General features: G+C 34.8%; 1 protein-coding gene across 1 annotated transcript in view; it reads left to right on the top strand.

Moving 5' to 3' along the window:
• Positions 1-4,115: 4,115 nt before the first annotated feature.
• LOC145242607 (chymotrypsinogen B-like) overlaps positions 4,116-26,321 on the top strand; it is a 91,680-nt gene continuing 69,474 nt past the window's right edge. Inside the window, exon 1 of the mRNA XM_080105719.1 lies at positions 4,116-4,358. Within this exon, the coding sequence (XP_079961845.1) occupies positions 4,292-4,358 (67 nt within the window). The 5' untranslated portion in view covers positions 4,116-4,291. The remainder of the gene's footprint in view (positions 4,359-26,321) is intronic.

Raw genomic sequence — 26,321 nt, forward strand, 5'->3', positions numbered from 1 at the left:
ATAAGGGTTAATTAGTATCAAATAGATGGTCAGAAAACACTGTTATGATCTGCAGTGGTGAAAATTGGGTAGAATTTGGTTATTTAATGGGACGGCTCAAAAAAAACTTGTTTACATTGGACTTGAAAACGACCATATCGTAATCAGTTGGAAAGTGTCTCCACGTTATATAGTTCCACAGGCGAGCTGTTCTATGAGAGAATCTTTGCTCATGGAATTTGCGTTTAGATTTAGACACAGATAGAGAGTAGGGAAAATCTTTAACAATGGTTGTAGCTAGACGAGTGTTGTGAATGTTTTACATAGGGCATACCATAGAATGAAGCTCAGTCGAGCATTTGCCATGAAAATAACGATACAGCAGAGATAGACTTGTAACATCTCTTCTGTGAAAAAGAGGTTGTAAGGAGGGAAAAGGACATCACTCACTAGATTTCGAAATAGGTTTTTAACCTTGTGAAAACAAGAAAGGGTGCTCTAAGCATCTCCTTCTCAGATGTGGCAACTTGGACTTGAAAACTACAATGCTTTAGTTAGTTGTTAAGCAGTGTTCCACAGACAAATTGTTCTTTTATTTTTTACTCTTGTCCGCTTCAAACAAGACCTATTGCCACTTAAACATGAAGGGGTTACTATTTGGGTACTCCATCTTAGGATTCATTTGCCTCTTATACAGGGAGAGGATTGTGTCAAGAGTGAGATGCCTTTTGGAGCAGTGGTATAGTCCACTCATTTCACCAGCCACCTTGGAAACAGATCTGATGTATGTCCTCCTTTTTCAAATCAGAAGATCAGTATCAGATGCTTGTCAAAGCAGGGCGCTTCATCAAGATGAGAGCCATTCGTTTATATTTAGTCAAAGTAGGAACCAGAGCATAAGATAAATATTATTCCAGGTGAAAATGGCTCTGGCATCAACACATCCATTAACAAAGCTGTGAAGAAATGTAACATAGCACAGACGGCTATATTCAAATACCGAGCCGTGAGCAAAATGACGTCACGGTAAGGAAAAAGGAGAATATAAAAAAAGGAGAGAACACGTTCGAGATGACCACATTAGAGACATGGATGACATTCAAGAGCACGTTTATATTTAGTCAAAGTAGGAATCAGAGCATAAGATAAATATTATTCCAGACTTTGTAGTCTCGTAGGAGATATCCTTTTCTCTTCCTTGCAACCTCTATCACACAGAAGAGATGTTGCGAGTTTGTCTCTGCTGTATCGTTATTTTCATGGAAAATGTTCGACTGAGCTTCAGTCTATGGTCCCCCCTCGCCAAATTTTCACAAGAAACACTCATCTAGCTGAAAACACTATCAATAATTCCCCTCATTCTTTATCTGTGCCTAAAGCTAAATGTAGATTCCATGAACACGTTCGAGAAGACAACCACATTAGAGACATGGATGGCGTTCAAGAGCACGTTTGTAAAAGAAGATCACGTGAGAGACATGGATGGCGTTCAAGAGCACGTTTGAAAAGAAGATCACGTGAGAGACATGGATGATGTTTGAGAGCACGTTCAAAAAGATGATCACATGAGGTAAGAAGAGAATGAGGAAGTATATGTCATTGTACAACAACAACAAAAAAAAACACGTTGAAGTTCTTTTCTATTCTTTGTCTGTTTTGCGGCTAAGGCTACAACGTGTTGGGTAATGTGACAGACATACAACACCAAAATATGTAAAAGTAAATAAATACAAAAACCTTGGGATTCAGAAGAAGGATCTGAGAGTCATCATCAACAGGAACTCCTTTATTTATTTATTTGCGGACTGTTCTCCTCATCTTTATAGTTGTTGTTTCACAACGTTTCGACCGACTATTCCTTTGGCCTTCGTCAGGTGTTTAACAGCTATAAAGATGAGGATAACAGTCCGCAAATAAATAAATAAATATACAAATTACTTATCTCGGAAAATTCCAATAATTAAATAAGGAAATCCTTTGATAGCCAAGATCGGTGACATGTCGGCAAATTTTGTTCCTTCTTGTTGTGGTGGCAACCACTTATTTGCATATGCGAATAACATAACACTATAAATGGCAAGCCTAGGTTGGCCTTGGTGTGTCTTACTCAAATGCCACCGGAAGTGACGCCGAAGAGTGTACATGTCCTCTCACCAAGACTCTCTGACTCGACACCGTCATTTGTACATATTGTAAATATACCTTTTCTTTAATACACTTATTATTGCGTTATCTTGTTGTTTGCGTCTTCATTGTATTTCCTTACTAATTATTGTTCAACCTTGCAACCACAATACTTCTCATTCCAGATAACACAACACTATAGATAAAATATAAGTAGAGAAGCTGTAATAGGACACTGTCCTCGAGTGTCTGTGGCCTCCCTGTACAGTGGTTTGTCAGGACAACCTGGCATGAGGGTATTTTTACCTACAAGTAACCTCTGTCTAAATATTAAAAATCACGTATTCACGGTCCAAATAAAATCTCCTTGGTATGGCTACTCCACCAGACCAGATGATTTCTTGTTCTGGAAACCAGTAAGACCAAGAGATCACAAGAAAGGTATATAACATATTTAAATCGTCAATTCGGGCGAGGAAAATTATGTTCTTGACTTCTTTATTCGAGATGCAAAGAAGAATTTTAATGGAATATTCGAATATCTATGTATCTCATACAAATATCAAGTGTTAACCTTAGGATAAGGAGTCCCTTGACTTCTGAGAACTTCGACTGAATTAAAATACAAGTATGAACAACAGGAACCAAAGATCACGCAGATGAAGAAATGAGATTCATAATCGAGCAACCCTCGCATAAAAAGGCTCCGATACACATATAAAACATAATCCTGTTTCTTTCTTAGAACCCAGGCTAAGCTTATTTCCTTTAACAATTGCAAAAAACAAAACAAAACAAAAAAACTTCTCAGTCAGTGTTTGCCATGGCAAATAACGCCCTATCTGAGAATTTCTTCTTTCAAAAAATCTCAGCTTAACATTCACAGACAACATGAACTGGAACAAATACATTGGGGATATTGCCAAGGCTGCTGCAAAGAAGGTGAGCTCCATTTATCATGCTAGAAAATTACTCACACCTGAAAGTATCCTACATCTCTACAAAGCCACCATTTGTCCATGCATGGAGTACTGTTCACACATCTGGGTTGTTGCATCAACTACTTTTCTCTCGCTCTTTGACAGGATTCATAAAAGAACTTCAAATCTAATAAGTCCCACACTATCAACCAAACTCAAACCCCTGTCCCATCACCGCAATGTGGCATTCCTGTGTCTATTTTACAAATACTTTAATGGAATCTGCTCTGGTGAACTCATTGCACCTGTACCCCCTTGTCATACATAGATCCAACTAACCCGTCAAGCGCTCCCCCCTCGCTTCAGTGTATAGGTCCCCTAGATACTGGAAAGCCTACAATTCTAATAGTTTTTTTCTCTTGGATTGCTAGGCTTTGGAATTCCTTTCCTGTTTTCTGCTTTGCTGACGATACTGACTTGCAGAAATTTAAATGTAATGTAAAAAAACATCTTGCTTATCTCTCCACATAGTTCCCAGTAGACATGATCCCAAATAGTAACCCCTTCACGTCCAAATGACAATATGCCTTGTTTGAAGTGAACAAGAATAAAAAAAAAGAGCAACCTGTTTGTGGAACACAGTATCGTGGAGCTGCTTCCCAACTGACTACAACATTGTACTTTCCAAGTCCAATGTAAACAAGTTCTTGTTAAGCCATCCTCTTAAATAATCGAATTCTGTCTAAATTTCCACCATTACAGAACGTCATGGTGTTGCCTCACCGGTTACCTGATACTCATTAACCTTTATCCTCGAGTAACCTTTGAATCTTGATAAGCCGTTCCTCATTTCCTAGTAATAAATAAATAAATAAATAACGACTATGAAAACATGAAAACATAAATAATGAATTGTGAAAATAAAAATAAGATTGTCTGCATTTAGTGCTATTGTCCGTGCGCTATGAGGCAATTTTAAAATGCCTCACACTAATTGCATTGAATTTTGGTCTTTCATTGTCTAGGGAAAGTAAACCACTCTGTCCGTAATTAGGATCAGGATGGCTCTTTTCCACTCCTACACCAGCTGTTATTCCGTGTTGATTCGTCTTATATATTAGTCGGAAATGCCAGAATTCATATTCTATAATTGACACGATTGGCTGATGGACGCCATTAAAGGCAATCATTTTGCATCTATTCAGAACACTTGGACGCTCTCATAAAAAAAAGGAAAGAAAAGTCATTCGGTTAAAAAGAGGTGCAACATGGGAGCGTTTCTGTTGCCTTTTTTTATGCTCTACTTTAACGAGGGAATTGTTTTTGCCACAAAAGGTAAGTAAAAAGAAAAGCTTATTTTTTCAAAATCCACAAACGGAATTTTTCTCCACATTTGTTGACGGTCGCTTGTTCTAACCTGTTTGACGCCATCAACAAACTTTATTGTGTCATTTGAATGACAGACATACAGCCCATTTTTCTTTCCCTCTTTTCCTTAAAACGTGTGACCATACAACAGTTTCTAACTTTTTTCTTACACAGTCCTTTACATTTTTTTTCTTGCATGCTGCAGGATTTTTAAAGCTGCACAAAGGGTATTCTAAAAAAAGCTGCATAAAGGGTATTCTAAAAACTTTTTCACCCCCAAACAAGACATAGCACCACTTGGATGTAAGAGGTTAGTATTATGGATCGTGTCTAACAGGGGATTGTGGGGGAGTTGGCCAGCGAGATGTCTGTTTACATTACACTTAAACTTTTGCAGATTAGTACAGCCAGGGAAACAGAAAACAGGAAGGGAATTCCAAAGTCTAGCAGTCAGAGGGAAAAAATAATTAGAGTAGAAAGATTTCCGGTATCTAGCGATCTCAACAATGAAGAAGTGGGATTTTGTTGCTTATCAGGTTAGTCAGAGTATGTTCATCGAAGGGGCACAAGTGCTCAGTGTTCATCAGAGCACATTCCATTAAAGTACTTGTAAAATAAATACAGAGATACAACATTGTGGTGATGTGATTGAGGTTAGAAGTTGGTTGATAGTGTGGGACCTATTAAATTTGAGCCGCTTTTGTTGTACTCTGCAAGATCTCTCGGGCTGCACTGGTTCGGCAATTAAGGGCATACACAGCGCCACTGCATTTTATGTTCCTCCTCTCTACATTGCCAAATGGCTGGGCTGGGTTTGTTGCTTCATCTGTCCATAACAGCTTTAGATCACCCCATTCCTGTTTTTAGGCAGTTGAGTGGTCTTCACTGGACTGAGGGTGCTCCTGAGCCAGAAGGGATTGCTTCGGAAGTGGGGGTTCCCATGTTAGTAGGGGGAAAGGGTCATTCTGTATCCCTCTGGTAACCAACTGTAGTTTAGCCTCTTCCTGAAAGATTGTTACGAGTTTGACATCGCTGAGGAAGCTTCTCTTTGATTATTTTATGGAAATCGCTCCAGACAAGACGTGAAGCCACTTGATGAAAAGAGCTTACAAGTACAGAAGATGATTATCGAAAAACCTATTAACCTTAGTCGTCAGGCCGTTGGTTCACATCCATGAAGGAAGTGGCATTAATCACAGGTTTCTATTATAAATCATTATTGGATACACAGTGGCGATTTAAAAAAAATTTTTTTTTAACTATCGTTCAAACAAACAAGGACTATTGCCATTTGGACGTAAAAGGCTACTATTTGGGAGCATGTTTATGGAGGAAATATGTAAGAAGATGAGCAAAATGGCTGTTCACATTACATTTAAACTTCTGCATGTCAGTGCAGTCAAGGAAACAGAAAGCGGGGAGGAAATTCCGAAGTCTAGCAGTCTGAGGAGAGTAACTGTTAGAGTAGAAGACATTCCGGCGTCTAGAGACTTCTTCAGTGAAGTGGTGGGATTTTGTTGTTAACCTAGTGTTAATCATCTCGATATTCCAAACATGGTTAGTCCCATGTGGTGTTTATACATCCCAGTACAAAAATGTTTACAGTGTAATTATTTTGTAAAATATAGTTGTCTTGCTGATTCAGGATATTTCTACAATCTCTGTTGAACAGTTTGGATCACTTGTGGCTTGTTTATATTAATATAAGATAATGCAATAAAATAAATTATAAAACTATGGAAATTTTTTTTTAAATCTTCGATTAGATCACATTTATTAAAAAATACCCACAGGATACATCAGTTTGTGTTATTTTTTAATATCTATGATAAACATAAAATGTTTCCATTAATTGAAATAGCAAGAAAAATGAATGTTTGCTTTCAAATGTCAACACAAAATGATTCCATAAATTGAAATAGCAAGAAAAATGAATGTGTGCTCTCAAATGTACACACAAAATGTTTCCATTAATTGAAATAGAAAGAAAAATGAAGGTGTGCTCTCAAATGTAAACAAAAAATGTCCCCATAAATTGAAATGGCAAGAAAAATGAATGTGTGCTCTCAAATGTACACACAAAATGTTTCCATGAATTGAAATGGCAAGAAAAATGAATGTGTACTCTCAAATGTAAACAAAAAATGTTTCCATGAATTGAAATCGTGTCTAACAGGGGATTGAAATGGCACGAAACATGAATGTGTGCTCTCAAATGTAAACAAAAAATGTCCCCATAAATTGAAATGGCAAGAAAAATGAAGGTGTGCTCTCAAATGCAAACAAAAAATGTCTCCATTAATTGAAATGGCAAGAAAAATGAAGGTGTGCTCTCAAATGCAAACAAAAAATGTCCCCATAAATTGAAATGGCAAGAAAAATCAATGTGTGCTCTCAAATGTAAACAAAAAATGTTTCCATGAATTGAAATGGCACGAAAAATGAATGTGTGTTCTCAAATGTAAACAGAAAATGTCTCCATTAATTGAAATAGCAAGAAAAATGAATGTGTGCTCTCAAATGTAAACAAAAAATGTTTCCATAAATTGAAATAGCAAGAAAAATGAATGTGTGCTCTCAAATTTAAACACAAAATGTTTCCATGAATTGAAATAGCAAAAAAAATGAATGTGTGCTCTAAAATTTAAACAAAAAATGTTTCCATTAATTGAAATGGCACGAAAAATGAATGTGTGGTCTCAAATGTAAGCAAAAAATGTTTCCATCAATTGAAATGGCACGAAAAATGAATGTGTGCTCTCAAATATAACATAAAATGTTTCCATAAATTAAAATAGCAAGAGAAATGAGTGTGTACTCTCAAATGTAAACACAAAATGTTTCCATTAATTGAAATAGCAAGAAAAATGAATTTGTGTTCTCCAATGTAAACAAAAAATGTTTCCATGAATTGAAATAGCAAGAAAAATGAATATGTGCTCTCAAATATAAACGCAAAATTTTTCCATAAATTGAAATAGCAAGTAAAATCAATGTGTGCTCTCAAATGTAAATACAAAATGTTTCCATAAATTGAAATAGCAAGTAAAATCAATGTGTGCTCTCAAATGTAAACACGAAATGTTTCCATCAATTGAAATAGCAAGAAAAATGAATGTGTGGTCTCAAATGTAAGCAAAAAATGTTTCCATCAATTGAAATGGCACGAAAAATGAATGTGTGCTCTCAAATATAACATAAAATGTTTCCATAAATTGAAATAGCAAGAGAAATGAGTGTGTACTCTACAATGTAAACACAAAATGTTTCCATTAATTGAAATAGCAAGAAAAATGAATTTGTTTTCTCAAATGTAAACAAAAATGTTTCCATGAATTGAAATAGCAAGAAAAATGAATGTGTGCTCTCAAATGTAAACACAAAATTTTTCCATAAATTGAAATAGCAAGTAAAATGAATGTGTGCTCTCAAATGTAAACACAAAATGTTTCCATAAATTGAAATAGCAAGAAAAATGAATGTGTGCTCTCAAATGTAAATACAAAATGTTTCCATGAATTGAAATAGGTAGAAAAATGATTGTGTGCTCTCAAATGTAAACACAAAATTTTTCCATAAATTGAAATAGCAAGTAAAATCAATGTGTGCTCTCAAATGCAAACACAAAATGTTTCCATTAATTGAAATAGCAAGAAAAATGAATGTGTGCTCTCAGATGTAAACACAAAATGTTTCCATTAATTGAAATAGCAAGAAAAATGAATGTGTGCTCTCAGATGTAAACATAAAATGTTTCCATTAATTGAAATAGCAAGAAAAATGAATGTGTGTTCTCAAATTTAAACACAAAATGTTTTCATAAATTGAAATAGCAAGAAAAATGAATGTGTGTTCTCAAATGTAAATACAAAATGTTTCCATTAATTGAAATAGAAGAAAAATGAATGTGTGCTCTAAAATTTAAACACAAAATGTTTCCATGAATTGAAATAGCAAGTAAAATGAATGTGTGCTCTCAAATGTAAACAAAAAATGTTTTCATAAATTGAAATGGCACGAAAAATGAATGTGTGGTCTCAAATGTAAGCAAAAAATGTCTCCATCAATTGAAATAGCAAGAAAAATGAATTTAGTTGCTCTCAAATATAACATAAAATGTTTCCATAAATTAAAATAGCAAGAGAAATGAGTGTGTACTCTCAAATGTAAACACAAAATGTTTCCATTAATTGAAATAGCAAGAAAAATGAATTTGTTTTCTCAAATGTAAACAAAAATGTTTCCATGAATTGAAATAGCAAGAAAAATGAATGTGTACTGTTAAATGCAAACAAAAAATGTTTCCACTAATTGAAATAGGTAGAAAAATGATTGTGTGCTCTCAAATGCAAACACAAAATGTTTCCATGAATTGAAATAGCAAGAAAAATGAATGTGTGCTCTCAGATGTAAACACAAAATGTTTCCATGAATTGAAATAGCAAGAAAAATGAATGTGTGCTCTAAAATTTAAACACAAAATGTTTCTATAAATTGAAATAGCAAGAAAAATGAATGTGTGCTCTCACATGTAAACACAAAATGTTTCCATAAATTGAAATAGCAAGAAAAATGAATGTGTGCTCTCAAATGTAAACACAAAATGTTTCCATTAATTGAAATAGGTAGAAAAATGAATGTGTACTCTCAAATTTAAACAGAAAATATTTCCATAAATTGAAATAGCAAGAAAAATGAATGTTTGCTCTCAAGTGTAAACACAAAATGTTTCTATTAATTGAAATAGCAAGAAAAATGAATGTGTGCTCTGAAATGTAAACATAAAATGTTTCCATCAATTGAAATAGCAAGAAAAATGAATGTGTATTCTCAAATGTAAACACAAAATGTTTCCATAAATTGAAATAGCCAGAAAAATGAATGTGTTCTCTCAAATGTAAACAAAAAATGTTTCCATCAATTGAAATGGCACGAAAAATGAATGTGTGTTCTCAAACAAGACAGGGCATTAATACAGGGGTCGGGATCCAAAGAGCCCACAGAGCTTGTTCGTTAGCTAGATGAACAAACTCACACATTTTTATGTTCTTCTTAATACATTTTTTTACTCTATTCTCGTGTTCTGATTTCCTTGTGACCCTTTTAATAAGGTTACAACAGCAACAAAAACGATTTTTGTGTATGTGACAATGGATGAAACATGGATCCATGATTACACTCAGGAATCAAGCCTACAGTTAACTGAGTGCCTAGCAGCAGGGTAAGCGATCAAAAGTGACCAAAGATGCAAACATCAGCAGGTAAGGTTTTAGCCTCTTTATTTTTGGATGCGCAAGGTTTATTGATTATCATGGGAAAGGAAGAAGTGTTATATATAATGACTATTTGCCAGTAAGTAGAGATTATGTTAACTAGTATCAATTTCGGGAGGGTTACATTAAGTACATGTTGGGGTTATAGTCAGCTGACGCACTTCCTAACTTCCGACCTGGCTGCTACCGAAATTTGTGAAAAGGCAAATCAGTTACTTCATTTTTTTTCTCTCAAGCCTATATCTCCCCAGTGCATGTACTCTTTTTATTATTACGTTTTTCCGATCTTTCTTATTTTAATTAAGAACCATTTTACTAGCAGGGTGACCTGACGTTGCTCGGGATTTAAAGAGGATTAACAAATGTTCCACACTTCTAATACTTTTATTATCATTAAAATTGGTGAAATCGCTCATTCGTCAATCAAATCAATTGATTGCCTGCTCTAGTCAGGGACTCACTGCTGTGCACTGGGAGGAAGCTTCACATGCCTCCCCGTAGGGACTTGGTCCTCAATTCATTTAGTCTACATTGCAATGTAGAGAACCTACTGTTGATTTTATGTAATTATTTTTAATTTCATATAATGACTTGAATTAAGTTTAAAATGTGAAAGTCAAGTACAATGGTGCAATTATACTCTAAACAGAAGCGTTCATTTTGAACGCGCCTCTGTCTTATCAAAGAACCTGCTGTTGATTTTATAGGTCGAGCCATTCTGCTTGTGTGGTGATAAAATTTTTTGAATGCAATTATGTTGGTAGGCTGCATAAAAGTGTTAACTTGGACAAAAATTGGACTGTTTCTTCCTTAATCAGAGTTTCTTGATTATCGATTTTTGATACTTATCAGAGGTATTCCGATACAAAACCTATCTACAAGCACTCCCAGCTGCATAAGGTACATGTGTGTGAAATTTAAAAAAAGTTGTTTCGGTCGTTTTGGAGTCTATAGGGAACTCACTCGCTTGCTCACACACACACACACACACACACACACACACACACACACACACACACACACACACACACACAGTGCCTTCTATACATAAGTAGAGAAGAGTTAAACTTCTTTCCAGTTAACGAAAAAAAAATTAAGAAATTTAGGTGCGGGTGTGAACCTATAGACCACGTCATGCAAAAAAAAAAAATAAATAACTATCGACTTACCCACAGTAGAATTTTCACGGCCCTTTGTTCTCTCATTGTTGCTAAGCGATGACATGGAAAAAAATGGCTTTACCAATGATAGATAAATTAAAATAACGGTTTCGATTATCGATTATTGCTAATTATCGGGGGTATTCTGAGACAAAACTTAACTAATATCACTCCCAGACTTATACACTATAGTTCTGTAAATTTTAAAGAAAATCTTTTCAGGCGTTTCGGAGTCTATAAGGAACGAACTCATATACACACAGAGACAAAGTTGCATCCATATAATTGTAGAGATAGAGATAAACATATATTTCTTATAAAATTTCAAATAAAATAAAATTTTTACTTTTTTAATTTCATTAAAAGTGCAAATAAAAGCTGTGTTATTTTTATTTGTATAATTTTTGTTAATTTCTATTGTATATTTTTCAATAATGTATTTTTCTTATATTTTAATACAATAAATCATTTCAGAATAGAAATACTGAAGAACAATAAAAGTGAAGGTACTGATTTTCATTGCCACCGCTTCTGGTAACGCTACGCGGTAAGTTAGGAAGTACGTTAGCTGACTATAATCTAGTGCCAAAATAACCTGGCGGCAAACAGAAATAGATCCAGTGCAACTAGTGTGAGTGATGTGAAAGTTCAAAGGTCAGTTCCCTAGACTCCCTAGAAAGTTAGGCGTCGCATGATATTGCAGAGAAATTACATCACGTTAGGAGGGTGGAATAGAGTTTCTACATGGTTTGTGTCAAGGAAGTGGACCGACAAGACGTGCCTGACAATATAAAAATCTATGTGAATATTTCCTTGAGACTCTGTCTGTCTGTCGACCATTTTAAGGCTAAGTAAGAAAATTAAGTAAAAAGTAAATTATGCGATCTCTCCCCAAAGAGAAAACTCTTGAATAAAACCCTTAAATGCCAACAAGTGTCCAGTGTGTTTCCATAGATGTGTTTTTTATGCACGTGAGTTTAACAACTGATCAGCAGCTACTCAACCGCACAGGAAACGGCTCACATAAGGGAGAGACAATTGAAGAATAAAGACTAGCGACCGTGCATGTATGTAAAAAATGACGTTTATTGTTTGGTTTGTTCTTGATTGCTCACTGGTAAAACTCCACAAGGGAGCAAGTATATGTTTGTGTGAGAAGACCATGTGCGATTGGATAATGCCACAGACTATGGGATCATCTATGCTGTTTTGGAATTATCATGTCTTCAAATATGTTTGAATATTGTTTGAAAAATTGGCAGTGTGTGATTGACTTAGTCACTACTGTCACATCCCAAGCAATCACTTGTGTTCAATTAAATGTGTACAATAAAATCATGGGTAAAATTTGCAGCTTGTGTTCAACTAATCGTATATTCGTTTGCAAAAGGCATTGCTTACTGGTATTAAATAATCTCCTGAATGGTTGAGATGCCGTAAAATAAACAATTCAAAGCAAACGTTGCAAGGATCAAAACATGAAAATTTGTTTTCTATTTTACAAGGAAGTTATCGCTTATCAAGGCCCAGGGACCACTCGAGGATAAGGATTAATGAGTTAACACTGTGATGATCAATTATGATGGAAAGAAATTTTGCTCATGGAAATTTCGTTTAACTTTAGGTACAGATAGAGAGTAAATGAAATTGTTAGCAGTGGTTGTAACTAGACGAGGGTTTGCAATGAAAATAGAGATTACATGTCTGAAGTTATGGGATTAGAGCAGTTTATTTATTATTTTTTTTTTTAGTAAAGTCCTCATTAGAAAGAAAAATATTTATGTTACATTTGTATTATTTATTCAAACATTTAACAAATCATAATCAAAAGATTCTGTAACATAGTCTGGGAACCAACACGTTGTAGGCTCAGTCGCAAAGGAGACGAAGAAAAGGAAAAAACTTCAACTCGCATTGTTTTTTGTTGTACAACAACATTTATTTCCTCATTGTTACGGCCGTGATATCACCCACGTCTTGAACGGGATCTCGAATGATATTCACGCCTTTAATGTGACCGCGAATGTTATTTCCGTCTCTAACGTGAGCTCCTTTTTAAAGTTTTTATTTTTTCCTACCAGTGACGTCATTTCGTATGCATTTGCATACGCGCGTTCGTGTTATGTTACGATTTTTAAAACAATGAACGATTATAATTAGGTACATGGTTCGAAATGAATGGCCGACTCCCAAAACTGTAAGTATACCTCCCTTCACTTAAAAATTTACTAAAAAATAGAAAATCAACCAATTTTAATGTAATTTTTAATAATTATTAATTAACAATTACGGAATATACACCATAATCACGTTGACATGCCAATTTTCATTAGATCAGCGAAATTAACCAACGTTGAGCCTAGTCAGTATCAGATGGGTGATCATTTAGGAATACCAGGCGCTGTATGTTGGACAACATTTGGGGATCGCTTGTCAACTTTTATATTCCCATAAAACTTCCTCCTTCAGGGAAAGTCGGTTCAACCCGTCTAAGGTGAATGCAGCTAGCATACATACCATGTAAGCAACCCATTATTTAAAAAAATATATATCTTAGTGAAAATGTATTGTTTTGTGTGAATATAAACTATCTTTACTAAAGTAATATTTCTAAACACTACTTCCCCCTCCCCCCAAAAACGTGTTAATGTTTTAAAAAAAAAAAATGAATATAAAGCACTGTAGACGTTGCTAAGTAAAAAATATTTGAATAAATATTTCTTACCAAATAAAAGCCACAAAAATGGAGTGTTTTTATTAGCCCTAAAAGAGCCCCTGGGGTACACCCAAGAGTTATCGTGAAGTATAGACAAACAAAATTATATAGAAATCAGTTAGTTATAACTTTTCAGAAAGTTTTATAAAAATCCAAGGCAACAAGCTTTTAATAAGTACAAAAGTGTCAATTTAAGCCATTTTAAACCGAAAAGCACCTCTAGGGGGCCAACCGGAGTTTTGCCGGAAAATCCGTTCTGTTACTTTTTTACTCATATCATGTACAAATTTTTTAAAAATTCCAAGGCGTAGTTATTGAGAAAAGTGCAGACAGACGAACGGACGAACAGACAAGGGTGAATTTACAGGTCGACTCTCCTTTTGTCGGGGGACAAATAAAAATCAATATAATGCAAAGCAAAATTAATTTCTCGGATTAAATAAAGCATCGTTTATTCAATATTTTCACAGAATAATAACGAAAAAAATATTTCATGTGGTTTTAATGATAGCAGTTTCAGGGAAATTTTAAAATGCGATACTCTAATATTTCATTGCGCGCATGAACATGTGTTGAACAAGGCCAAGATCACAGTATCTGTTCTGATACTACACTTCACCTTTTTCTGACCTCGGCCAATGGAGGAGAAATCCTTCATAACTGAGACAATTCCTATTTTTGTTCCTATCCAGAGTGCCCCTTTTTGGGGAGCTGGATTTTCCCCACGTTAAAAAACAACTTTGTGTCTGACTCTGCCCTCGTGGGGAGGCAAGTAAACATCAGTATAAGAAATTTTTTTGAAAATGAAAAAAAATGGACAAAATTAAGATTCTGGACCATCGGTAGTGCGAGAAATTCATTTTGCTTCGAGTTATATCGAATTCATTAATACGGACTTTAGGGGCTTTTTTGTAATGTTCCTGTAAAAATTATTCTATTTTTTTTGTTGTTACATATGACGATGCTTTATTTATATAAAAAAAGCAAAAATAAACATATTCTGTTTACATTAAGCGAGACCAACACGGCCTGTAATGGTGAGACCAAAAGATCCTTTTGGTGATGTCACGTGACGGCAAGCAGTGATATGTCACAAAAAAAAAAAAATGGCCCATCAGTACAAAGAAAACCACCTATTAAAGAAAAATTAAGTATAATGTTATAATTAAAAAGATATATAAAAACACGCATGGGTACAGTAAACATATTATACCAAAATGTGGAAGCCACCCATCCAGTGGTTATTTAGACTACTAATAATGACCGAAGCAAGAATTACATGTATATATATATATATATATAAACTACTTCATTTACTCACATAAAATTAATATACGAAAGTATAAATTTATGCGTAAACGTTTAGTATTTACTTCAAAAGTGCTCAATACGTAGGTAGAGCTAGTTAGTAAGTTATAAAATATATATGGCGATTAAGCTACACTGAATATTCCGCGTTTCATCCACTCTAGGACTCTTCATAATAAATAAGCTTGAAGAATCCTAGAGTGGATGAAATGCGGAATATTTAGTGTAGCTTAATCGCCATATATATTTTATAACTTACTATCTATCTATCTATCTATCTATCTATCTATCTATATATATATATATAAATATATATATATATATATATATATTTATATATATATATATATATATATATATATATATATATATATATATATATATATACTAGTAAAAGTACCTGCCGTTGACTGGGTTCAAAAACAGCCTACAGAAAATGGACTCTGATTTATGAAAGTATGATAGGTTATGAAAAGGAAGGGTTGTAAAGAGATAGCTTCGAATTTGGGGGTATCAAAACCAAAGCAAAATATGATGAAAGTAAAAATGAAATAGATAAGCCCCATAATTTATTATACCATACCTGTTCACACTGAAACACTTATCACAATATTCTGTGGATCTATATTAAAAATCTTGTTAAACTTTGTGACATATTTCCATTCTATGGAGGTCAGACGCGAACGTTCACCCCATAATTTTATTATACCATATTTCTTCAAACCGAAACATAATTATCAAAGTATACTTACGCAGATAGATATGAAAAGTCTTTATTAAAGTGTGTGCCTATTTCCATTCTATGGAGGCCAGGCGCGAACGCAAACCCCACAATTTTATTATACCATCCCTATTTAAGTTAAAACATACTTATCAAAGTATTATTATGTACATCTATATCAAAAACACTTGCAAACCTTTTTTTTCTAATTTTTAATTTTTTTTATTTCCATACTTTGTGGACCAGGCGCGTATGCAGACCCCACAATTTTAATGAATCATCATTATGCCAGATCAAACATACTCATTCCTGTGTCTCAATACATCTTCTATCATTATATGCGATGAGTTTTATATAATAGTCAACCATATAGGAACCTATTTGTGACCAGACACACACACACACACACACACACACACACACACACACACACACACACACACACACACACACACACACACAGGCGTTCAACTTTATATATATATATATATATATAGTATGCACCGAAGAAAATAGTTTTGAACAACATTTTACAGAATTTTATTTTAAATCCTAAGAACAATTAATGATAAAACAAAACAGACGTCATTAATAATTTGTCTTGAGCAACAAAAAAATTATATCAAGTTAAATACCCCCCCTTTTTTTTTAGATAAAAATAAATTCTTACTTGTATACATTAAAAAAAATAATTAAATTATTATGAAATTATTTAAACGAAATCGATGCCTCCGTTCACTCTCGATACAAACAAAGGATACCCTTGTGGAGGCAGCTGTGCTTGTAATTGTGAGGCAAGGGTTGCACAATCCCTAACCACACCTCTCCTGAATCGGCACTGTTTTAATCCAGGACGACTGAGAACCATGCCGAGATAAGCAAAGCGCACATACATCACCTGGAAGTCTCAAATGGTCACCCGTCTGGTACTGGCCAGGCTTATCGTTGCTTAATTTCGGTGATCTGACGTATTACTTAAGTAATATAACATTGTTATTATCATATGAACACTCATGAAAAACTGATAGCTTAAAAATTCACGACTACATAATTTAATCAATTTAAAAAAATTTCCTTCGTGTCTTAGCACAATTCATTCTGATGGAAAATGCAAATGGCGTCCTACATATGGTTGACTGTTAGGTTTTTCTTGGAACAAATAAAAAACAACTACAGACTGAAAGTCGTTTTCTAGGATAACTGTCGATCTACTCGACAGAACACGTCGCGTTTGTTCTAGAAAAATCCAATTAACCTACGCATATAATCCGTTGCAGAGGCTGGAACGATTTGTGCAATACACACAATTTAAATACGCCTTTTGCGGACAGTGTTTGTCTATTAATTAAAAGTGAACACTGTAATCATCATTGTCTCTGTATAGTGCACACTGCAATCTATCATAGCTTAATTGTCTTTCAAACTTCATATTTGTTTTGTTTAACTAATTGATTGATTTTAAGCTACATTGAAATGTTTCTGTTGTAGGATACATTGGGTTGGGTAAAATTTGATACAGGTAGACTATTAGCCATGTCTTCTTTTATAGAGTTTTGGCCTCGGCAAAGGCCACCAAAAACAAGTGCAAGGTCCCTTTTCCATGTGCAACATGGCACTAAAGTGATCCCGGTATTATACAGCGGTTGATAGATCAGCTGCTGTAGTCGTTATCCAAGAGTTAGGATTATACTACCATTCAGAAAAAGCAGTTAGACAAACTCTCAAACCTGTACACTCAACCGGTTAGACACGAGAGGACCAAACTTGTGTCAAAATAGGTGGCAAGCAAACCTCTCCAAATTGCACAGTTAGAAAGAAAGAGAGATGGTGAGACGGCGTTCATTGTCCTAGTTAGGAAACCAGGCACAGAGTGTTTCTGATCCCTCTGATGGTACTCCTGCGCATGACAAAGAATGAATGTAAACACTGCATATATATATATATATATATATATATATATATATATATATATATATATATATATATATATATATATATATATATGTATGTATATATATATATATATATATGTATGTATGTATATATATATATATATACTAGCATGGGTGCCCGGCGTTGCCCGGGTGTTTGGAGGTGTATGCTGAGCAAAAAAAAGGGGTAATTTTTTAAACTTTGAACCCTATTATGACCCCTGAAAATTTATTGTTTTGGCCTCAAATCAAGTTATTAAGTTAGATCCATGTCCACGAACCTATATCTAAAATTTCAAGGGTGTAGACCCAAAATTGTCGGAGAAGTTTGCTAGAGTTCTCAAAGCTCAAATCGTTGAACTTTGACCCCTTAATCGCCAAATTTCTGGCAAAAAACCGATCACATAGATTTTTCCAAATCTCAGTACCCTGTAAAATTTCGAGTCTGTAGACTAAAAATTGACAGAGTTATTTCGTAGGGAAATGTACACAGACACACACACACACCACACACACACTTTCACTTTTATAGATATATAGATTTAAAATTCTAGTCTGACAGAATGACAAAGTGATATTGCAAACCGATATATTAAACAAACGAACTTCAAAGAGACAAATGAACACATAAGTAAAAAAAATTTTTATTAGAAAACATTTCTTGATTATTCCACGTTTTTTTTTACAGACCTGACGACTGAGGTTCGCTCTTAATAAAAATTGTTTTTTTATAGTCTTAATTTTGACTTCCTTTTTCATAAAAAACTAAAAAAATCAAGAAGGAAAAGAAATTTAATTTTATTCTTTTTTCATTAATTTCTTTCTGTGCAAAACAATTCTTTCAAACTTAATCTGTTTCCAAAATGTTTTTATTTTATTCCCCTCCCCCTTCATTCATTTTCCTCCGCATCCTGGCAAGTATTAAAATAAACCATTTATAATATTTATTTATGGATTTATTTACTTATCATTTCTTTTGTATCGGTAAATGAATTCCATGCACCCATCATGTTTAAGTTTGGGAGTAAAAAATGTACGATGAACAGAAGGATAGGGAAAATAATGTATATAAATACGCAATCATAGGTCATTATAAACATCATATATATTTTTACAGACAGCGTTACAAAACTTCCAAATTGGATTGAAATAAAGAATACGATGATTTATACTGAAACTCATCTAATATTAATAATGAAAAAATAATTAAAAAAAACACAAGTTGTTTGTTTAAGTATTATAAGCAATTGAATATTTCGTTGTATTATAGATTTTAAAGATTAGAATGCGTTCTTTAATTACTTATAAATTACATTTTAAAAAGTGAAGGAACACGATTTGATTTGTAGTAATCTTAAAGTTTATTTGATATAATTAAATGAAAAATATGCATGTAAGAATATGAATATTTGAAGCAGAACACAAGCAAAACATTTGATATGAGTTAAGACAATAAACAAATATTAAAATTAAACAATTTTTTTTTAATCAAAATGATTTTTTTAATCAAAATGAATGTTTTTTAATCGAAATGAACAATATTTTTTTAAAATCAAAATGAATATTTTTTTAATCAAAATGAATATTTTTTAATCAAAATGAACCACAATATTTTTAAATACAAATGAACAACAATATTTTTTCAAAATCAAAAACAATATTTTTAATGGGTTTCTATTACTGTACACATAGATTCGAAAAAGTTGCCAAAAATAAATATATAACAAATAAACGTTATCAAAGGCAAGATAAGTTACTTTTCTACCAAACTGGATATATTTTTCGTATTTTTATTCAATGTAACATGTTTATTCAGCTCGAAAACCATACTGTTTACCGATGTATTGGAAAATTCAAGATTGCGTCTGAGTCCCTCTTCAACACGGTAAGTTTGGGAAAAGGTGTTATAAACAAAAAACTGAATAAAATACTGTTAAAAACTCGCTCAATATATGTTACCTTGACATATATTCGGCGGGTTTTTAATAGTATTTTTCTAGTTTTTTATTTATAACACCTTTTCCCATACTTACCGTGTTAAAGAGGGAGTGTGGCGCCATCTTGAATTTTTCAATACATCGGTAAACACCGTATGGTTTTCGAGCTGAATAAACATGTTACATTGAATAAAAACACGAAAAATATATCCAGTTTGGTAGAAAAGTAACTAATCTTTCCTTTGATAACATGTATTTGTTATATATTTGGTTTTTGACGACTTTTTTCGAATCTATGTGTACAGTAATACAAACCCGTTTTTCGAGCAGAATAAATATGTTACATTGAATAAAAACACGAAAAATATATCCAGTTTGGTAGAAAAGTAACTTATCTTGCCTTTGATAACATTTATTTGTTATATATTTGTTTTTTGGCAACTTATTCGAATCTATGTGTACAGTAATACAAACCCGAAATGAATTTAAGACCACGAATGAAATGAGAAAATGAAGAAAATCACATTTACTGTGTGTGTTTACTGTTTATGTAAGTCAGCGGGTTTGGTTGCCATAACAACGTGACGGTAGTGAACGTGTGTGTGTGTGTGTGCGCGTGTGCTTGCTAGTACTACTAATAAGTTTGTAGGAGCGTTTGATTTCGTGTAGTTTAGTTTCGTATATAAGTTTCGTATTTTTTTAATTTGTAAATAAAAAGTTATGAAAAAATATAACCCTTCCAAGATGGACAATAAATAAAGCCATAATATTTTATGGTAACGGTAAGAGCGTGGGAACCATAGTTTTTTAGGAGATGTGATTATTGGATTAACCAATCAGAAATCGTCTGTGGCACACACATCTCTGTTTTTATAGATATATAGATAGATATGTATGTATATATTATGTATATATATATATATACATAACATTAATAAAATATATATATATATATATATATATATATATATATATATATATATATATATATATATGTTATGAAAAGGGACAGATTCCAGTAAGTAAGAAAGCAAAACTAGACAAGTTTGAAAATGATAGAATCGATCCCAGTAGGCAAGTGTTAAAAGATAATAGATATTGAAATCCTAGGAATGCAGAACGATTGTCATTGTTCTCGTAAATAACTAAATATTATTTATGTCAGAGATAGATAATTATTTCATGAATACAGTTGATTGTTCATTCTTTTAGAAATAACTGGATATTAAATATGTCAGTTAAAAGAATGAACAATACGAGTTTTAGAAATAATTAACAAAATAGGTTAAAAGAGATACAATTAAATTTAGGAATTTCTTTTGTTTATCAGAGATGTATAGATGCATGTGCAAAGCGCACGAGTAATTTGAAACGTGATAAAGTCACATTGGTTGACCACACTTCTGACGTCTTAAAGAAAGGAGATTCTCAATATATTGAGAGAGGGTTCGAAGTTAGAGATAATCAGAATCATAGTCATAGAGACTTAGAGAGAATCGATCAGCCTGGAAGCTGATGCTCTCTTGGAAGTGAGAGGGTGGAAGGAAAAAACCATGTAGTGGTAAAGGCTTGAATCCCTGACAAACATCAATCATCCAGTTGATATAAATTAAAAATCATATATATTTGTAAACTTGTCTCGTCGTCGTCATTACAACTGAAATGTACCCCGCTACATAACACACACACACACACACACACACACACACACACACACACACACACACACACACACACACACACACACACACACACACACACACACACACACACATATATTTGAGGGTAATCAGTTACATATGGTCGCTACAAACAGCCATCTGTTTCAGTCAATGAGAGTTCCTCAGGCGACCCTGAACCCATCGACGCCACAAAGAAAAAAGGGGGAAAAAGGAAAAAGAGAGCTTTAAAAAAAAAAAACTATAAAAAGTTGTGAGCTCTCTTTTCCCCCTTTTCTTTGCGGCATCGATGGGTTCAGAGTCGCCTGAGGAAGTCTCATTGACTGAAACAGATGGCTGTTTGTAGCGACCATATGTAACGGTTTACCCTCAAATAAAAAATATTTTGCTCTTGTTATTGAGCACTATCTAACAACCTCGTTGTAGTCATTAGTCCCGACTTTTGAACATCTCAAACCTATATATATATATATATATATATATATATATATATATATATATATATATATATATATGTATGTATGTGTAAATAAATAAATAAATAAATAAATGGAACTCGACGGTCGTACATCTAAACAATATGACATAAATGCGGGAGTACCTCAGGGGTCTATCCTTGGACCTCTATTATTCCTGATATTCATAAACGACTTCCCTGATAAAATTGTTTCGGTGATGGGTATATTTGCCGATGACACCACTCTCTATAACAGATATGAGGGGAAAACAAATGAACACATTTCCAAGGAAATGGCAGAAACACTAGAGGATGACCTCCAATCCGTAGTGGAATGGGGACAAAAATGGTTGGTCACATTCAATGCTGCTAAGACTAAGCTTGTTTCCTTCAATAACTACAAGAAACCTTCTCTACCACCAATAGCAATGGCCAAGAACACATTACCTGAAAGTACTTCTTTTAAACTCCTCGGCCTAACGTTTACAGGGAATATGAACTGGAATAGATACATTGAGAGCATTGCCAAGGCTGCTGCAAGGAAGGTTGGCTCCCTCTACCGTCCTAGAAAACTACTTATGCCTGACAGTATCCTATACCTCTATAAGGCAACCATTCGCCCATGTATGGAGTACTGTTGTCACATCTGGGCTGGTGCATCTGCTGCTTGTCTCTCGCTCCTAGACAGGGTTTAAAAGAGAGTCGCCAACCTGATAGGTCCTGAACTGTCATCTAGGCTTCAGCCTCTGTCCCATCGACGAGATGTTGCATCCCTCTGCCTGTTCTATAAATACTTTAATGGTGAATGCTCTAACGAACTGCAAACACTTGTACCTCCCCGATGTAACTACCCCCGACAAACCCGACAAGCTACCAAGTCTCATCTCTTTACAGTAGAGATCCCTAGGTGCAAGAAAGCCTTTTACTCCAATAGTTTCTTCCCCAGAACTGCGGGTCTTTGGAACTCCCTTCCGGGATTCTGCTTTCCCAACTGCAATAATATGCAAATGTTCAAGTGTAATGTTAACAAACATCTTTCTACTCATCTCCCTGATAGTAGCCCCCTGCTTCAAAGTGGCACTGTACCTTGTTTGGGGTGAAAATAGAAAAAAAAAAAAAAATGGAACTAAATACTAAAATTCAAGTTAGAATGAAAATGATATAAAGCAAATAATTAAAAATAATTGAAAATAGATAAATTAGGACAAATACATGATGAGCCCCCCCCCCCAAAAAAAAAGCAAAAAAAAAACAAAAAACAAAAAACAAGTCAAGGCAACACACAAGCCAGGAATAATAATAATAATAAGCTTCTATCTTTACATCATTAACGCTTTGATCCCTATCTGGCATCGATTGAAATGGATGGCTCTCGTCTTGGGGAGGCTCCATGTTTTGATAAGCTTCTGGGTTTGACCTTTACTCCTGATCTGAAATGGAACACATGCATCAAGTCTGTTGCCAAGGTCGCTGGGAAAATTATGGGATCCTTCTACCGCTCCAGAAGATATCTCACTACTGATGCAATTCTCTATCTATATAAAAGCCAAGTACGTCCAAGGATGGAGTACTACTGCTACATCTTGGTAGGAGCTGCTAAAAACAGCCTATCCTGCCTTGACAGAGTACAAAATAGACTTCGTAGCTTAGTGGGGGATGCCCTTTTCTCTACCCTGCAACCTCTATCCCACAGAGGAGACGTCTTTGTTTTATCGTTACGTCCATGACAAGTGCTCGTCTAGCTGAAACCACTGTCAATAATTTTCCTCACACTTTACCTGTGCCTAAATCAAAATGTAGATTCCATGAACAAAGCTTCTTTCTTAGAAGTGCACGCCTGTGGAACTCTCTTCCGTTTGCCTGTTTCCCACCTGACTACAACTTGGATATCTTCAAGCCCAACATTTGGCCTTCGGGACAAGATCAAAGTGTAGTATCTGTCCCGGCAGATGCTGCACTTAAGATAATTTGTACCAGTCAATGGAGGGGAAACCCTCTATACTGGGACAATTATTATTTTTGGTAACCAGAGTGCCCCCTTTTTGCCTACTTTTAGGGGAGCTGGTTTTTACCTCACATTAAAAACGGCCTTGTGCCTAATTTGCTCAGTGGGGGAGCAAATAAATACCATCTGTCCCGGCAGATACTGCAAGCTATGACTAGCTAGGACTAGCTATGACTAGCAAAGACCAGATGTGGGGGCAACCCCACATGCCTGACCATTAACCAGCTCCCATTTCCCACCTCTCGGGAGCTGGTCCCCTTTTTCCCTTCCCCCTCCCTTCACTCCTCACATTAAAAATCGGCCTTGTGCCTAATTTGCTCGGTGGGGGAGCAAATAAATACCATCTGTTCCGGCAGATGCTGCACTTAAGATAATTTGTACCAGTCAATGGAGGGGAAACCCTCTATACTGGGACAATTATTATTTTTGGTAACCAGAGTGCCCCCTTTTTGCCTACTTTTAGGGGAGCTGGTTTTTACCTCACATTAAAAACGGCCTTGTGCCTAATTTGCTCGGTGAGGGAGCAAATAAATACCATCTGTTCCGGCAGATACTGCACTTAAGATAATTTGTACCAGTCAATGGAGGGGAAACCCTCTATACTGGGGCAATTATTATTTTTGGTAACCAGAGTGACCCCTTTTAGGGGAGCTGGTTTTTACCTCACATTAAAAACGGCCTTGTGCCTAATTTGCTCAGTGGGGGAGCAAATAAATACCATCTTCAAGCCCAACATTTGGCCTTCGGGACAAGATCAAAGTGTAGTATCTGTTCCGGCAGATGCTGCACTTAAGATAATTTGTACCAGTCAATGGAGGGGAAACCCTCTATACTGGGACAATTATTATTTTTGGTAACCAGAGTGCCCCCTTTTTGCCTACTTTTAGGGGAGCTGGTTTTTACCTCACATTAAAAACGGCCTTGTGCCTAATTTGCTCAGTGGGGGAGCAAATAAATACCATCTGTTCTTCAGATGCTGCAAGCTATGACTAGCTATGACTAGCAAAGACCAGATGTGGGGGCAGCCCCACATGCCTGGCCTTTAACCAGCTCCCATTTCCCACCTCTCGGGAGCTGGTCCCCTTTTTCCCTTCCCCCTCCCTTCACTCCTCACATTAAAAATTGGCCTTGTGCCTAATTTGCTTGGTGGGGGAGCAAATAAATACCATCTGTTCTTCAGATGCTGCACTTCAATTTCTTGTTCTCTGTCAGTGGAGGAGAAATCCTTCACGACTGAGACAATTTTTTATTTTTGTTCCTTTTCTCCACGTTAAAAAACGACCCTGGTGTCTAACTCTGTCCCGTGGGGAGGCATTGTAAATAGGAACATAAACAAATTCCTGATGAACCACCCCCTTAAGTAAGACACTTAATCAAATCTCCAATACTAACTATTACTACGATACTATCCCATTGATTACCGTACACGCAATAGCCCTTATCTCCGAGTAGCCTCCGGGACTTGATAAGTGGTGACTGGTGACCACCATGTAAAAATAAATAAATAAATAAATAAAAATAATAATCATAATAAAGACAGTTTATTTGAGCAAACTAAATAAATCTCATAGCAACACCCATGCTGCCTAACATTGAATAATATTATTACGTTATGGCCGATAACAACATATTTAATAATGATATATATAAAAAGGATATTGATAAACAAACCAATAAAATAAAATAAAAACGAAACCTAATCAATCAAATGAATCATATGTTAATATTTATGTATAATTAAAAATAAGGATCGGCAGATTTATAGCTACACACAACTTGATAGAAATCCGAAGAGATTTCATATTAAACCCTGTTTCCATTATAGATTCAAAGCGTCTCTCACTTCCGTTCAAAATTTACATAATAACTTGTACCTTTATTCGCTAAAATAAAACAATTAACGCAAATAATAAGTACACAAGTAGATGAAGAGAGAATATAAAAAGATTAAAAGTAAATAGATAAATAACTATAACAATGAACGTGTCTAAACAGCGATATTAAATAAGAAACCTTACGCGTAAACCCTTTTCGTCTTTACAATTTATTAGATTAAATAGACCTCATAAGGTGTTGCCATGACAGCGTCCGTACTATAAACATTGAGTAACATATTACAATTATATAAAGTTAAAAGAAAGGATATTAATAAACAAAATAAAATAGATAAAACATTGAATATATATATATATATATATATATATATGTGTGGGAACATGCCAACCGGATGCTAACGTCTCCAGCATAAGAGACAAAATGAAAAATCGTCTTTTGCACATGGCTCCACGCATCGCTTCCGTTTGGAAAAAGAAAAATAAGATAACCACAAAAGAATTATCAACCAATGGCAGAGCTCCGCGCCGAAAATAAAAGCCTAAAATATTACAGTCGCTGGGAGCCGGTTTGTCACTATAAAATGAGGGGACAAGTAAGAAAAGAAGAGGAGATTCGCCCAGCTGCGTCAGTGAACGCACGGACATTCTCCCACCCGACCTAAAGAGATGAAGAAGAAAAAGAAAAGAAAAAGAGGAGATTCGCCCAGCTGCGTCAGTGAACGCACGGACATTCTCCCACCCGACCTAAAGAGATGAAGAAGAAAAAGGAATAAGGCACTAGTGAACTGAAGCCGACTACGCTCTCATGTTATGGGCCAGAACGCCCTTCCATTCTAAACAATGCCTATTTCACACAAACCAAAGAAAAGAAAAAAAGGAGAAAAAGATAGGAGGCGAAGACGCCGTGC

Source organism: Euprymna scolopes, chromosome 21, assembly GCF_053919585.1.
Source record: "Euprymna scolopes isolate OS-2025 chromosome 21, ASM5391958v1, whole genome shotgun sequence".
Lineage (NCBI taxonomy): Eukaryota > Metazoa > Mollusca > Cephalopoda > Sepiida > Sepiolidae > Euprymna > Euprymna scolopes.